General features: G+C 41.9%; 1 protein-coding gene across 1 annotated transcript in view; it reads left to right on the top strand.

The window, feature by feature from the left end:
* ift88 (intraflagellar transport 88 homolog) overlaps positions 1-15,137 on the top strand; it is a 137,877-nt gene that overhangs the window by 54,896 nt on the left and 67,844 nt on the right. Inside the window, exons 12-14 of the mRNA XM_078545465.1 lie at positions 3,462-3,693; positions 10,290-10,360; positions 10,843-10,929. Of these exons, the coding sequence (XP_078401591.1) occupies positions 3,462-3,693; positions 10,290-10,360; positions 10,843-10,929 (390 nt within the window). The remainder of the gene's footprint in view (positions 1-3,461; positions 3,694-10,289; positions 10,361-10,842; positions 10,930-15,137) is intronic.

Here is a 15,137-nt window from a genome sequence, read left to right as displayed (position 1 = left end):
ATTTTTTATATCTATGAATTTCTGGGTATGTTTATGAAATTGAGGTGCCAAAAGTGTTTTTTTTCTTAAAAGGATCCTAAGTCAACATTTAAAGGTGTTGAACTTAACTGGTCCAGAAAATCTGCACTTAAATGTTTATTGTAAGAATGCATGATGCTGGTGTGTTTTATTGATGACCATGGGATTGTTATAATATTCAAGTAGTTTTAAGGAGTACCTTAAAGAAGGAGAGAGAAAGGAGGCAGGGTTTAAGCAGGGAAGTCCAGAGTTTAGGGTGTAGCCAGCAGAAGGCATCTCCATCAATGTTGGAATAATTAAGATCAGGGAAGGGCAAGAGACCAAAATTAGAGAACTGCAGCTATCTCAGGGTTGTGGGGCTAGAGGAAGTAGCATAGTGGTAATGTTACTGGACTAGTAATCTGAAGGCCTGGACTAATGCTCCAGAGGTCTTAGTTCAAATAGCACCTGGGGGAATCTTAAATTCAATTAATTAACAAATCTGGAATAAAATATTAATCATAATGAAATTAGCAGATTGTCATAAAAGCCTATCTGGTTCCCTAATGTCCTTCCGGGGGGTAATTCTGCCATTCTTCCTGGTATGGCCTACATGTGACTCCAGAACCACAGCAATGTAGTTGACTCTTAACTGCCCTCTGAAATGACCTAGTTTTATCAACCTGCTACAGAAAAGTTGAATAAGTATAAAATCAGGCCAACCACCTGGCATCGACTTGGGAACTGGAAACGGCAAAGGCACTTACTGCCGAATCGACTCTGCAAAGTTCTCTTCATAACATCCTGGGCTTTCCCAAGGTTCTCACCATCATTGATGCCAGTCTTGATCCAGTTCAATTCACTCCACATGATATCAAGTAATGGCTGAAAGCACTGGATATAACAAAGGTTATGGACCTGAACAACATCCCGGCTGTAGTACTGAAGCCTTGTGCTCCAGAACTAGCCATGTCCTTAGCCAAGCTATTCCTGTACAGCTACAATACTGACACCTACCTGACAATGTCCTGTCCACAAAAATCAGGACAAATCCAATCTGCCCCATCGATCTACCCTCAATAAAGTGATGGAAGGTGTTGTTGACATTGTTATCAAGTGGCACTTAGTCAGCAATAACCTGCTCACTGGTGCTCAGTTTGGATTTTGCCAGAGCCACCCAACTCCAGATCTCATTACAGCCTTGGTCCAAACATGGACAAAACAGCTGAATTCCAGAGGTGAGGTAAGCGTGATCGAGTGTGGCATCAAGGAGCCCCAACAAAATTGAAGTCAGTGAGAATCAAGGGGAAAAAAAAGGAAGATGCCTGTTGGCGTTGAACGCCATTCATCTTAGCCCTAAGACATAGCTGCAGGAGTTCCTCAGGGTAATGTCCTCAGACCAACCATTTTCAGCTGCTTCATCAACGATCTTCCCTCTATCGTAAGGTCAGAAGCGGGGATGTTCACTGATGTATGCAGTGTTCAATACCACATCTAGATACTGAAGCATGCAGCAAGAGCTGGGCAATATTCAGGCTTGGGCTGACATGTGGTAAGAAACAGTCACATCACAAGTGCTGGCAATGACCATCTCCAACAAGAGAGACTCTAACCATCTCGCCTTGATGTTCAAAGGCACTACCATTGCTGAATCTCCCACCATCCAACATCCTGGAGTTACTGTTGGCCAGAAACTCAACACGACCAGCCATATAAATACTGTAGCTACAAGCATAAGTCTAAGGCTGGGAATTCTGTGGCAAGTAACTCGATTCCTGACTCCCCAAAGCCTGTCGACCATATGAAAGACACAAGAGTGTGCTGGAATGCTCTCCACTTGCCCAGATGAGTGCAGCTTCAACAAAAATCAAGCAGCTTGACACCATCCAGGGCAGCCGCTTGATTGGCAACCCATGCTCCACCTTAAACATACACTCCCTCCAATACTGGTACAGAGTGGCAACAGCACCTTACAAACCCACAAAGCACAGGATGACAAATGCATGGGAACACCACCACCTGCAAGTTCCTCTCCCAGTCAAACACCATCCTGATTTGGAACTATATGGCAGTGCCTTCACTGTCACTGAATCAAAACCCTGGAACTCAAGCCCGAACAGCTCTATGAGGTGTACCTACACCATTTGGACTGAAGCAGTTCAAAAGATGGCTCACCACCACTTTCTTGAGGACAATTAGGGATGAGCAATAAATGCTGCGATATCAACATCCCATGAACAAATGAAAAAATATAAGCCAAGGAGGAGTGATAGGGATTTGCAAACAAGTATGAAAATTTTAAATTTGATATATTACCAGACCAGGAGCCAAGTCAGGAAGCACAGGGGTGATGGATGAACTAGACTTGGTGTGTTTTAGAATGTGGGCAGTAGAGTTTTGGTTGACGTCAAGTTAATGGAGGGTGCATGATGGGAGGCTGACCAGATCAATGTTAGGATAGCCAAGTCTATGGCTAACAAAAGGCATGGGTGAATTTCAGCAGTGATGAGCTGAGGCAAGGGTAGAGTTGAGCAATGTAAAGCAGGTAGAAGTAGGTGGCCTTGGTGATGGTGAGGAAATGTGATCGGAAACACACCCCTAGTTCCAAGTATGATGCCAAGATTGTGAACACCCTGGTTCAGCCTCAGGCAGTTGTCAGGAAGAGGGAATGGAGTTTTTGGCAGGAACTGAAGACAATGGCTTTGGTCTGCCCAAAGTTTAGTTGGAGGAAATTTTCTATTCATTCAGGGCAAACAGCCTGATGATTTAGGGACAGTGAGGATTGGAGACAGCCTCCTGAATTCAATACCTCCTAAAAGCTATTTTGAATAACAATTATAATTTAAAGTAATTTAAAATCTTATAGCCAAAGAACAGAAAAAATTGTTGCACAGGCGTGAGAACTTCAGTTATGTAGATAGATTGAAGAAGTTGGGGGTTTTCGTTGGAAGAGAGATGGTTGAGAGGAACTCTGATAGAGGTATTCAAAATCATGAAGTCTCTGGACAGAGGATATAGGGAAAACTATTCCCACTGGTGAAAAGATCAAGAACAAGGGGGCACAGATTTAAGGTAATTGGAAAAACAAGCAATGGAGACACGAGGAGAAACTTTTTCACACACAGTGGTTAAGATCTGGAATGTGCTGCCTGATGGTGTGGTGGAAACAGGTTCAATCAAGGTATTCAAGAGAGAATTGGATTATCATCTGAAAAGGAAGGATGTGCAGGGTCATGGGGAGAAGGCAGAGAAATGGCACTAGGTGAATTGCTCATTCAGAGAGCTGGCGCAGACATGATGGGTCAAATGGCCTCCTGTGTTGTAACAATTCTATGATTCTGTGAAAATTCTTATTCTTTGTCTCTTACGAGGTATAGAATGTAATACTGAAGGCTAATTTAATATTGAATGTCAGCTGCTCATATCTTTTTTTCTTTTTATCAATTTTTTCTCTGTTTAAACAGGATTAAAATAATGCAGAACATTGGTGTTGTATTTGTCAAAATGGGACAGTACTCTGATGCTATCACCTCGTTTGAGCATATTATGAGTGAAAGCCCAAATTTAAAAACCAGCTTTAACCTCATTCTGTGCTACTTTGCCATTGGTGATCGTGAAAAGATGAAGAAAGCATTCCAGAAGTTGATAGTGGTCCCACTTGGTATTGATGAAGATGACAAATACATTCCTCCTAATGTAAGTAAATTAAGAATTAAATGACAAGGTAGAGGTGCACTCTGATTATATGTGTAAACTTACTAGGAATGTATTATTTATGTTTGTAAAAATATGACCTTATTTCTGGTATAAAAGTCAAAATTAATGTGAAGAACAAAGAAAACCATAACAATTAAGTGTCTCCTCATTTATTATTTATTCAAGATTTTAACTCAGGATACTTGTCTTAGTTATTTTTAATAATTGATATTACAGTAATACTAATTTGGTTGATATCTATCGAGCTAGTAACTTCTACACAATTTTCTTATGAACTTTCATTGTTGACACAGACAAAGTAATAACAAAATCACTTATCAAAATTTTTTAGAGGCCACTTTAAAGAAATTACACTTGCTTTATGAATCATCTAATACTTTTACATATTTGTCAAGTCAATACAATACAGTTTACTGTTGACAATTGAGTCACATTTTGCACCAAAAATTCAAATTATCCAGTAATTCTAATTAAACAACATAAATAACACACAAAGATAGGAATTTGGTGCTCTAGAAATGGTCAGATAATTTAAGTTAAACAACTATGTGTATACAGTATATATCTAGAAGTTAAAATGCTGTTGTGGTGCTGATGATGTCACCAGGCCTTGACTTTCCAATGTAAAGTAGACTCATGCCTACTTGAGGCAGGCACCTTTCCCATGCCTGTGCTATGATAAGTTAAGTTGGTGAAGGGTGGAAACACATTAGGAATGTGTGCAACCCCTCCCACCATCTGAACCACTGACTCGCATTGCTCCTGCCAGTTGGAGAGTTGTTTAAAACTTACCCATATGTTATAAGTTTGCGTGTCCCTGCCCTTTAAAGCATACCCTCTGACTTTCCCTTTGTGAAGCTGCAGGAAGCCTACAAATATACATGAGAGGGAGATAGATGTGGTCTGAAACTAGAGGACGTGCCAGTCAGTGATTTTGACACAAATTCACATTACTGATTATGGAAGTCTTGCTATGGATTTATTGGTGTCTGCACAGTTGATTAAATGGTGCCAGTTTAGATTAATTAGATCATCCTTTGAAACCCAGTTCCTTTTCTTATAACAGCTGTTTAAGTGCATTTGTTTCACAGATCATTGTATTTGCGTTTCAAAACAAACCCTTACTGCTCATTTGATAACTTAACTTGAGCTCTGTGTCTTCCAAGTTTAGAATCATTGAGTGACATGATCCTGCAATCCTGAGTGATGATGCACTTTATTTTGGTTGCTCTAGTCTGTTACTTAAGTTACAAAGGAAAAGAAAGGAGCATGTTTATTTACTGGTTTCCTTTCCTCTTGTCATTGACTCATGCCCTCGAGATGCAAAACATAGGATAAAAGGGCAGAGTACTTTCTATTGCTGTCAAAATTTGCCTGGATCCAGTTGCTATTGGACAGGCTGTTTATTCATGCCATTCTTAGCCTCCTTTAAATATCCTTTGAGGTGATGAATAAGTGCATGGTAGATATTGGGCGTTTCATGTGAGTTTATTTCTCTTTTCTAATCAGTATGAGGCTTAGAGGTCTATGTTGATATTGTTTTGTTAGTAAATCTATTCTATTCTTCTCCAACACCGCCCCACCAACCCCCAAGGAATGTAATTTGTACAATTGACATTTTATCAGCTCCTATTTTTGATAGTTCATTCTTCTTCTTATGTACACATTATTTCATATGCTTTTTGTTTTTTTCACATTGAATGCACATTGCGGGCTGGGTTTTATGGGTGCTGTGTTCCTTATCCCCACCCTTAATATAAAGTCAGTCTGGAGTGTGCCCTTGAAAAGCTGGCAGCCGCTCAGCCATTTTACACTCAGAGTGTTAATTAGCTCAGGGCGAGACGACTTCTGGGGAGTTCACAATGACTTTCTCTCCCTCCGAGTTCCCAGTGTCCCCAGTTTCACAGTGATTCTTCAACCATGCCAGAGTTCAATGACAATCTTTCTCGCTCAAGTGCACAGTGGCACTTATTTGACGATGAAGCTCTTCTTTCCCTGAATATGCAAAGATGCCTCTTTTTTGCACACAGCAGTTTCAAAACATTCTTATTTTCTTCTGTTCATATGGAAAAACTCTTATTTTTCCCTCCAGTTCGCAGACAGGCTTCTCTTTTTCCTACTTTATAGGGACATCCTCTTTTCCAGTATGCTCTTTTACCATCCAACTCCTGCTGTTGCTTTCTTCAGCAATATCTTATAGATCAATGCAGTAAAGCAGGCTACCTTCATTCAATGTTGCTTTAGGCCATTATCTTTCTTTCTACTGGAATTTGTTTCTGAAGGTCAAATCCTGGAGAGGTTCAAGATCATTAAAACTGAGTTATAGTGACTCATGGGAGCAACCTGAATGTTATGGGGGTTGTTTAATTTGCTGTTGAAATAGTTGATGTTTCGAGTCCTCATGACCCTTCAACAGAACTAAGTAAAAATAGGAGAGGGGTGAAATATAAGCTGGTTTAAGGTGGGGGGTGGGGTGGGGGAGAGAAGTTGCGGGGGGGGGTTCATTGTAGGGACAAGCAAGCAGTGATAGGAGCAGATAATCAAAAGATGTCACAGATAAAGGAACAAAGAGGTGTTGAAGGTGGTGATATTATCTAAGAGAATGTGCTAATTAAGAATGGATGGCAGGACACTCAAGGTACAGCTCTAGTGGGGGTGGGGTGGAAAGACTGACAGGGCATTACAGGTATAGATTTAAAAATAATGGAAATAGGTGGGAAAAGAAAAATCTATATAAATTATTGGAAAAAACAAAGAGGGGGAAAATCGGAAAGGGGGTGGGGATGGAGGAGGGAGTTTAAGATCTAAAATTGTTGAATTCAATATTCAGTCCGGAAGGCTGTAAAGTGCCTAGTCGGAAGATGAGGTGCTGTTCCTCCAGTTTGCGTTGGGCTTCACTGGAACAATGCAGCAAGCCAAGGACAGACATGTGGGCAAGAGAGCAGGGTGGAATGTTAAAATGGCAAGCGACAGGGAGGTTTAGGTCTTTCTTGCGGACAGACCGCAGATGTTCTGCAAAGCGGTCACCCAGTTTACGTTTGGTCTCTCCAATGTAGAGGAGACCGCATTGGGAGCAACGAATGTAGTAGACTAAGTTAGGGGAAATGCAAGTGAAATGCTGCTTCACTTGAAAGGAGTGTTTGGGCCCTTGGACGGTGAGGAGAGAGGAAGTGAAGGGGCAGGTGTTGCATCTTCTGCGTGGGCATGGGGAGGTGCCATAGGTGGTGGTTTTCAGAAAAATATCAACCATGCATGTTTTATAGTAAGTCAGTGGAGGCTTTATGGCTAAGTTTGTGCTTGTAAATGAAAAGCATCAGCAAATTAAACAAAACAAAAACAGAATTACCTGGAAAAACTCAGCAGGTCTGGCAGCATCATGCTCAGCCTTAGTAAACACAGCTGGCTCCACAAAAAAATCAACAGTGACTTCATATAGCTCAGCTGTAGATTGGAATAGTGAACCAACCTCTAGCACCTCACCCTCTAACAGATCACTCAGTGCTACAACAGCTTCTTTCTCGTTACCTTCTTCTGGAAAGAACCAATCCAGGCCCAAAAGGTCGTCTTGCAGATGGCCACTGTCTGCTGCAGTGTATTTGTATCTGCCACCTCTGGCCTAGCTTCATAAAAAACTGAGAGATCCACAACCTCATTATTTGCCTGGGGTCTAGTAAATGGTTTCTTTGTGATGGGGAGGAAATTGCAGCTCAATGAATAAATCTCACCAACTGCTGTAGGCTGGAATTCCACTGGTTCGATATAAAACTTCTGAAATTCTTCCATGAAAAGTATCAAGCTGTCTAAATGCAGGTTGTCATTTGGTTTTTCAAGAATTCCCAGTAGTATGTCAACATCTCCACTCAATAAAGATATGCCTTGATTGTGAACAACATAGAGGGAGTCAACGATCTGTCATCTCTTGTAACAAAGAGGGACAATTAGCCGCCCTTTTTTTGGACGGCTTGTGCCACCTGGACCTTGCAATTTAATATTTGATGGGTGGAGGAGTACTGACTGAAGCCAGTCCAGATGACCAGCTAGTATGTTAACGCCAGCTCCAGTGTCAATTTTCAAGTTGGTGTCAAAGCCTTTAACTTCCACCGTAACTGATCAATAGTTCTGATTTACTTCCCCTAGAAACTTGAATTTTGCCTGTCATTGTTTCCAATTTCTTGGATGGAGTGCATATCATAAATATTCTCTTGTCTTCTTCCTCTATTAAAGTTGTTGGAATAACAAGTGTTTGAAATGTCCAGTCTTCCCGCACTGGAAGCACTCTGTGCCCCCTGCTGGGCAGTCTTTGTGTCTGTGCTGTTTCTTTGCACCATAGTGTAAGCATCTTAAGATAGCTGCTGTGGGGTTTCCTGCTCTTTTGCACATTTTGGTGGGCTTTTGAGTGGGTGGGGCTGCCTCCCTGGAGCCTACCCAGTTAACTCAGTCATCTAGAGCCCCTGTATCACAATGGATTAAAGCCCGATTTAGTTCTGAGTTTGGCCTGCTTAATGTACTGATCTGCTTGATCAGGTATCGTTCCAGGGTTTCAGGGTTTGTTCCAGAGTGAGATGTGCATCGAGCACTTTTAATACAGTTTGGAAGTCTGTGGAGGTCTCTTCTACCCCCTGTCTCAAGAGGACATGGCCGGTGGCTGGTCCTATGGTGTAAAGGAGTAAACTAACCTGGTGCTGCTGCTCTTTAGTGTGCAATCCTGTGTTGCTTGATTCCAGAGGAAGTTTATTTATCCAAAATTCCTAACCCTGGCCTCTCTTTTGGTCCTTGAGGCCTTCGAACTGCTGCAGAAAGGGCAGTGACTGTTTGACTGGTGCTGGCATCGCTACCACTTTCCAGTTGGCCGCCTTCGATATGTTTGTGGATTTTTCCTACTATCAGGTTTTCTTGCACTTTCTTGCTGTGGTCCCGTCAATGGCACTAATCCTTCATTTAGGTTGATGTCACCATGGCTCTACCATGATCATACACTGGTGGCATGGTTGCTGGCTTCTGGTTTGTGTGACCTATTTTATCTAGAAGAGACTATAGTCAGTCTGGTCATTACTTCAAACTGGTTTATTAACACAATATATAAGATAGATTACAAAGTAGCTATGTCTTTCATGAGTAGAGACTGTTCCATCCTCTCTCCCAAGTATCTAGCACTTGAATACTGATGTCACTGTTACACCATGGACTATACCACTCATTGTCATAACTATTCTATTAACCTGTTACCCGTTGTAATTAAAATTGCCCATCCCAGGAACCATTCTGGTAAATCTCTTCTGCACTCTCTGAAGGACCCTTGCATCCTTCCTAAAATGTTGTGACCAGATCTGGACGCAATACTCTAGTCATAGCTGCAACAGCAGGTTAGAAACTGGGTATTCTGCAGAGGGTAACTCACCTGATTCCCCAAAGCCTATCCACCATTTACAAGGCACAAGTCAGAAGGGAGATGGGATACTCCCCACTTACCTGGATGAATGCAGCTCCAACAACACTCAAGAGTCTCAACACCATCCAGGACAAAACAACCTGCTTGATTGGCACCTCATCCACCACCTTAAACATTCTCTCTATCCACCACCGATGCACCGTTGCAGCAGTGTTTGCCATCTACAAGATGCACTGCAACAACCCACCAAGGCTCCTTCGACAGCAACTTCCAAACCTGTGACATTTACCACCTAAAAGGACAAGGGCAGCAGATGCATGGGAACACCACCACCTGCAACTTCCCCTTCAAGTCATATACCATCCTGACTTGGAACTATATCGGCATTCCTTCACTGTCGCTGGGTCAAAATCTTGGAACTCCCTTCCAACAGTGCTGTGGGTGTTCCTACAACACATGGGCTACAGTGGTTCAAGAAGGCAGCACACCACCACCACCTTCTCAAGGGCAATTAGGGATGGGCAATAAATGTTAGCCTAGCCAGTGACACCCACATCCCATGAACAAATTTTTTTTGAAACTCTAGTTTTGGCCTAACCAGAGCTTTATAATGGTTCCTTTTTACGTGGACAACTATGCTATTCTCATATTTTCTCCTTGCTGGCCTTATTTTCTTCTTCACCTCCTTTCTCAACCTATTGTATTTGACCTGGTTCTCACTTGAAGAATTCACTTGAAATGCATCATACACCCTCTTTTTTTTGTTTCAGTATAACCTCTATTTCCTTCATCATCCATGGAGCCCTGATTTTGGTTCCCCTTGTTGGAATGCCCTTGTTGGAATGTACCCAGCTAGTACCTGAAGCATGTCTTCCTTAAAAATCATCCATTGTTCCCTTACAGTTCTTCCTGTTAGTCTTTGGTTCCATTTTACCCTGGCTAGATCCCGTATCATCAGCCCTCTTCCAGTCTAGACATTGTACGTTATATAATTCCTTGCTTTTCTCCATCACTAATCTAAATGTTATGATATGATGATCTCGCTTATCCAAGTGTTCCCCCACAGACACTTCGTCCACTTGGCCCACTCATTTCCCACACAGATCCAGGAATGCTATAGATGTAATAGAGTAATTTTTGTTTCAGAGTGAACCTGTCTCATTGCAAATTATTTCTAATTTTTTAGGATGATCCACATATGAATCTGGTGATAGAAGCCATCAAGAATGACCCACTCAGACAGATGGAGCGAGAACGGTAGTATACATCTGCTGTTTTGAAAATAACGTGCCACTTTTTAAATTTGCACTTCTGGAGCAACAAGTTATCCCTGTGAGCCTTTAAACTTCAAACAACCTGCAACAAGGGTGGCATTTCAATGTTTTTTAAGTCACATGTTCCATATGCTAATAATTAACTACATGATATTCCTTAGAAAGCAGATTACAGGGCCAGTTATCAATGTTGATTTTTCTCATACTTCTATCCCAATACTGTATCCCTGTGGAGAAATCATGTAGCTAAATTCTTGATAATAATACAGAGATGCAGACTTTTTCAAATATCAAATTCTTGCCATTAAATAATGTTTTCATTGATCTGTTTTTAGAGGAATTATTCATAACATTTTGAAAAATACCTGATAGGGAACCATTTTGATGTATACTACAACTGTGTTAAGGATTCTATTACAAAGACAAATGTAACCAATTATGTTCCATATATGTTTAATTGTGCAGGAAAGCAATGGCAGAGAGATTTATTATGACAGCAGCTAAGTTGATAGCACCCGCAATTGAAGCATCTTTTGCAGCTGGATATGACTGGTGAGAGTTAATTTGGATTAATACAACAACTCTGGACAGACTGTCTTAATCAAGTAACTTAAAGGAAACATTACATTAAAAAGCCCTGGGCAGGATAATTGGCTGGGATTTTATGCTAAGCTGGATCCCCACCACCCTGGGGTAAATGTCGGGGGGTCTGGGGGTGGTGGTTATGGGTGCAGCAGGTCCACACCAGTGGCTTGCCCCGCAGCTATTTAATGGTCAGTGGGCTGTTAAGTGACTTGAGATGATACTCCCACTGCCCGCAACCCTTACCTCTTCTGGGAAGAAAGCCCTGCCTCCAAGAGCTGTTGGTCAATCAAATGGCTGGCAGCTGTCTGGTTCCACAGCACCGCTGGGACTACATCCAGCCCCCAACGGCAACTGTTGCTCGAGCTGGACACTGAGGTAAGTGGGGGGCATCTCCCAGGCTGGCAGGCCGGGGCAAGGGAGTTGGAAGGGTGAGCGGCAGTGAAAAGACCAATGGAGCAGGGGCGGGGGAAGACCTTGGGGGAGAGGGGGATGGGAGGGCCTCCATGGGCCCCTGAGGAGGAACCCCCATTCCTGCCATCAGCCCAAGCCGTGAAAGCTGCTGGGCTTCACAGTGGCGCTAGGCATGGGAAAAGTTGCAGTGTGGCAATAAGAGGCCTTAAGTGGCATTAACAGTGTCCATAGGATTGTGCCCAATTTTAGACCCCGGTCCACCTGCCAGCTCTCCTCTGGGGGCAGGGGGTGCATAAGATTAAGCCCAATTATATCTGTATTTACTTTCAAATACAAGATATTGATTATATTATCATAAAAGTTGCAGTGTTCTCCATCAAAGAAGACACGTGGGTAATCTGCTGTTCATCATCTGTTAATGTTGTCCTTGAACCTGCCAGCAAGAAACCTGTGAATATAGTCTCGGTCTAATATTCTTTCCTTAAACTTGGGTCAGGATCAGAGTTCACTTTTTGGTGACTTGTGCTTTTGAACCACTTGATGCAATGTTCTATTACACTAGTGCATTGTGCCCAGAATAAATTCAGTTGCGGCAAATTCCATTTATATTGCACCTGTAACTACGAGCATCCCAAGGCACTTTACAGAAGATGTGTCTGAAACACATGTCAAGCCACAAAGGAAATACTGGCAGTGGCGACCAAAAGCCTGGTAAAGCAGTAGGCTTTGAGGAGGTTTTTAAAGGATAGAGAGATGGAGACCAAGGGGCTTTATGGAGCAAAATTCTAGAAATTAGAACAAAAGCAAAATACCACAGATGCTGGAGATCTGAAATAAACACACAAAACGCTGCAAATACTTAGCAGGTTAAGCAGCATCCGTTCAGAAATTAGAATTCAGGTGACTAAAGGCTTTGCTATCATTGGTGGGGACAGAGGGGAAGGTACCCATGAAGCCAGAGTCAGAGTAGCAAAGGCTTTAGGGGAGCATATATGGTTGGAGGACAATGCGTAGTTGGGGTGAGATGAGACTATAGAGGAATTTGAGATTGAGGACATTTTAACCTTGAGACATTTTGGGATGAGGAGCCTATGTGAGTCGGTAAGGTGGATGAACAGCCTCATAGACCAGCAACTGCAGGCTGTCTGTGGCATACTCCAATGATGTTGTAAATGATTTTGCTCCTGCATTAGCTCCTGTCCAGTAGCATATAGATCCCTTGACTTTATAGTTGACTTGGTATGGGTGACAAAAAGGCTAGTTCTGTTGTCTTTCTCTCCTGTCACCTACACTTTTTTTTAATTCAGTGCATCTTCCTTTGGTTTTTTTGGGATGCTAGCATCTATGCTGGCTGTAAGGGAGGAAGTGCTTGATGCAACCTGGTGTAATGTGTCAGATTCTATGGTGTAATTTGCAGCTGCTTCATCTAAGGAAGAATCTTTAGGAAGAGAAAAGAAAAAAAGATACATAGTACATCCCAAAGGCATTATTGTCAAAGAGAAGTAAGATCATAAAACATATTGTGCCACACGCAGCTGCTTGAGGATTAATAAAGTGACTATGGGAGGAAACTAGAAAATGGAGGATGTTTGCAAAGTGGTGTCAGCATTTCAATCTTTTCCACAGCCTCTCGGCCAACATAACCTCTTTTTTTTTTATTTTGGACCTTTTTGCGCGTTAACTTAAAATGGCTGACTTGTGCATGGCGTGCACAGGAGCTTTTGGATTGTCGCACGACTATGCAGCTTGAGGGAAGATTGCTTTTGGCCAAAAAGCATGCATTAGCTGTTTTAACATGGTAGGCCTATCACACATCCTAGTCCTCTGTCTATAGTTGTTCATAGTTTTGACCTGGAAGCAGAACAGATTTAGAAAGATTAAAGCAACCATCTGAGCACCCAAACAGCATCTGATAATCCCCATCGAAGAGCCAGAACTTTGTAACCTAGTTAACATGTAGGGCAGAATCTTCCCAGTTCAGAAAGGTGGGCTTGAAGGCAGAACTGGGAGGAAACCGATATGGTCCTTTGCCGCAGGCGGATCATCACTGCCAGAGGTTACCCACCAGCAGCAGATATCCAATATGAATAATTATCTATGCATTTTTGGGCTGACTGGGGACATGCTGGGACCTTCCCTGTGGCAGACAGAGCCCCACACTGAGGTTCAAGCCCAGTGTATGGCTGAAGATGGCTTGCCAGCGGCTGGTTTAAAAGGGAACAAGTTTCCACCCAGAGTTTCTTTTGGCAATACTCTTCGTGAACAGCACTTTCAAATGTTATGTGCAAAATATTACTGTGGATGTCAGTAGTTGTGCCCAGCACCTTCGGTTGAATAAAAATGTTTGGGGAAGGGTATTTTGTCTTTGCTCTGCACCCTCAAGGAGATAGCACAAAAAAACATTCATATCATACCTTCTGCAAGCATGAGCATAAAATTAGGTGTATTTATACTGCACTGCTTCTGACATGAGCAAACATTTTATTTATTTCTCCTAGCTTTCATGGATTTAGGCTATTGGAGCACTCACTTCTTGGCTTTCACCTAGTAGCTTGGCCCCCTGGTTAAAAATTGTGGCTTATGGTTCCAAAGAATGCTATTCTCCTTTGCTACGACTCCTGCTGAAGGTGCTCCAATATGTCAGTGCTAAATGCTGAAATCGTTTTCATGGCCATCATTGTACATGTTTTGCAAGAAATATTTGCTTCCAACCAGTTTCTGCAATCCTTAACTCACCATTAGGAGCAAGCAACTGTCCTTTAGTTACTGCTGACTTGTCTAGTTTTTTGCATTTTTGAGCCTACTAACATGGAGGACTTATTGAAATCCTTTACTGTGTATAGGGATCCACTCCATTGCCAGCATAATTGCAAAATGCCAGTGGTTGAGCACAACCTTGATTTTGCTGGAATCTCAGAATCAGGGTTATTGAGTGTATTTGCACTTGTATTCCAGTTTCAATCATTCATTAAATCAAAGCAATGCAATATTTGTAATCCGATAATTTGGCACCACAGTGGGTTAGGAAATTGATATCTAATCTTATGATCATGGGTTCTAATGAAGACTAGATTGTTGCTCCAAATGTTTCCTCTCTTTGGTATAAAAGTCTAAGGAGATATATTGGGCCAACTAGCTTTGTAATGGCTTTTCACAGCTTATCTTAACTATATTTGGTCATTAGTCTTTGGAATTCTCTTCCTTAGAGGATTCTTTAGAGAACAGTGGAGGCTGGGTCATTGAATATATTTAAGGCTGAGTTAGACAGATTTTTAATTGACAATAGAGTCAAGGGTTATGGGGGGCAGGCAAGAAAGTGGAGTTACGGCCATGTCAGATCAACCATGATCTTATTGACTGGTGGAGCAAAATCAAGGGGCTGAATAACCTACTGCTCCTATTCCTTATGTTTGGCCTACTTAACCAGAAGCTGTGAGAAATGGAAACTTGACGTGGCGTAGTTTGTAGTTTCATGAGAAACTTACTGTACATCTAACCCAGGATTGCTCATCTTAAGGTAGAATTCAAAAAATGGAAATATATTACATGCTCTATCACTGATAGCTTATACTAATCAAGTTAACACTATCCTAGGTCTGCTCTTCCTTTCCCCAAAGTAGCTTTGTAACATGACATGTATAGTTTTAACTTGATTAGTATAAGCTATCCTAGGTCTGCTCTTCCTTCCCCCAAAATAGCTTTGTAACATGACATGTAGTGTGAAAAGAATCTTTGCTTTTAAGGAATGATTCATATTTGAAATT

The sequence above is a fragment of the Cetorhinus maximus genome, chromosome 7 (assembly GCF_964194155.1).
Source record: "Cetorhinus maximus chromosome 7, sCetMax3.hap1.1, whole genome shotgun sequence".
NCBI classification, from domain to species: Eukaryota; Metazoa; Chordata; class Chondrichthyes; order Lamniformes; family Cetorhinidae; genus Cetorhinus; species Cetorhinus maximus.
The sequence above is the reverse complement of the archived record's forward strand: the minus strand, read 5'-3'. Positions and strand labels throughout refer to the sequence as shown.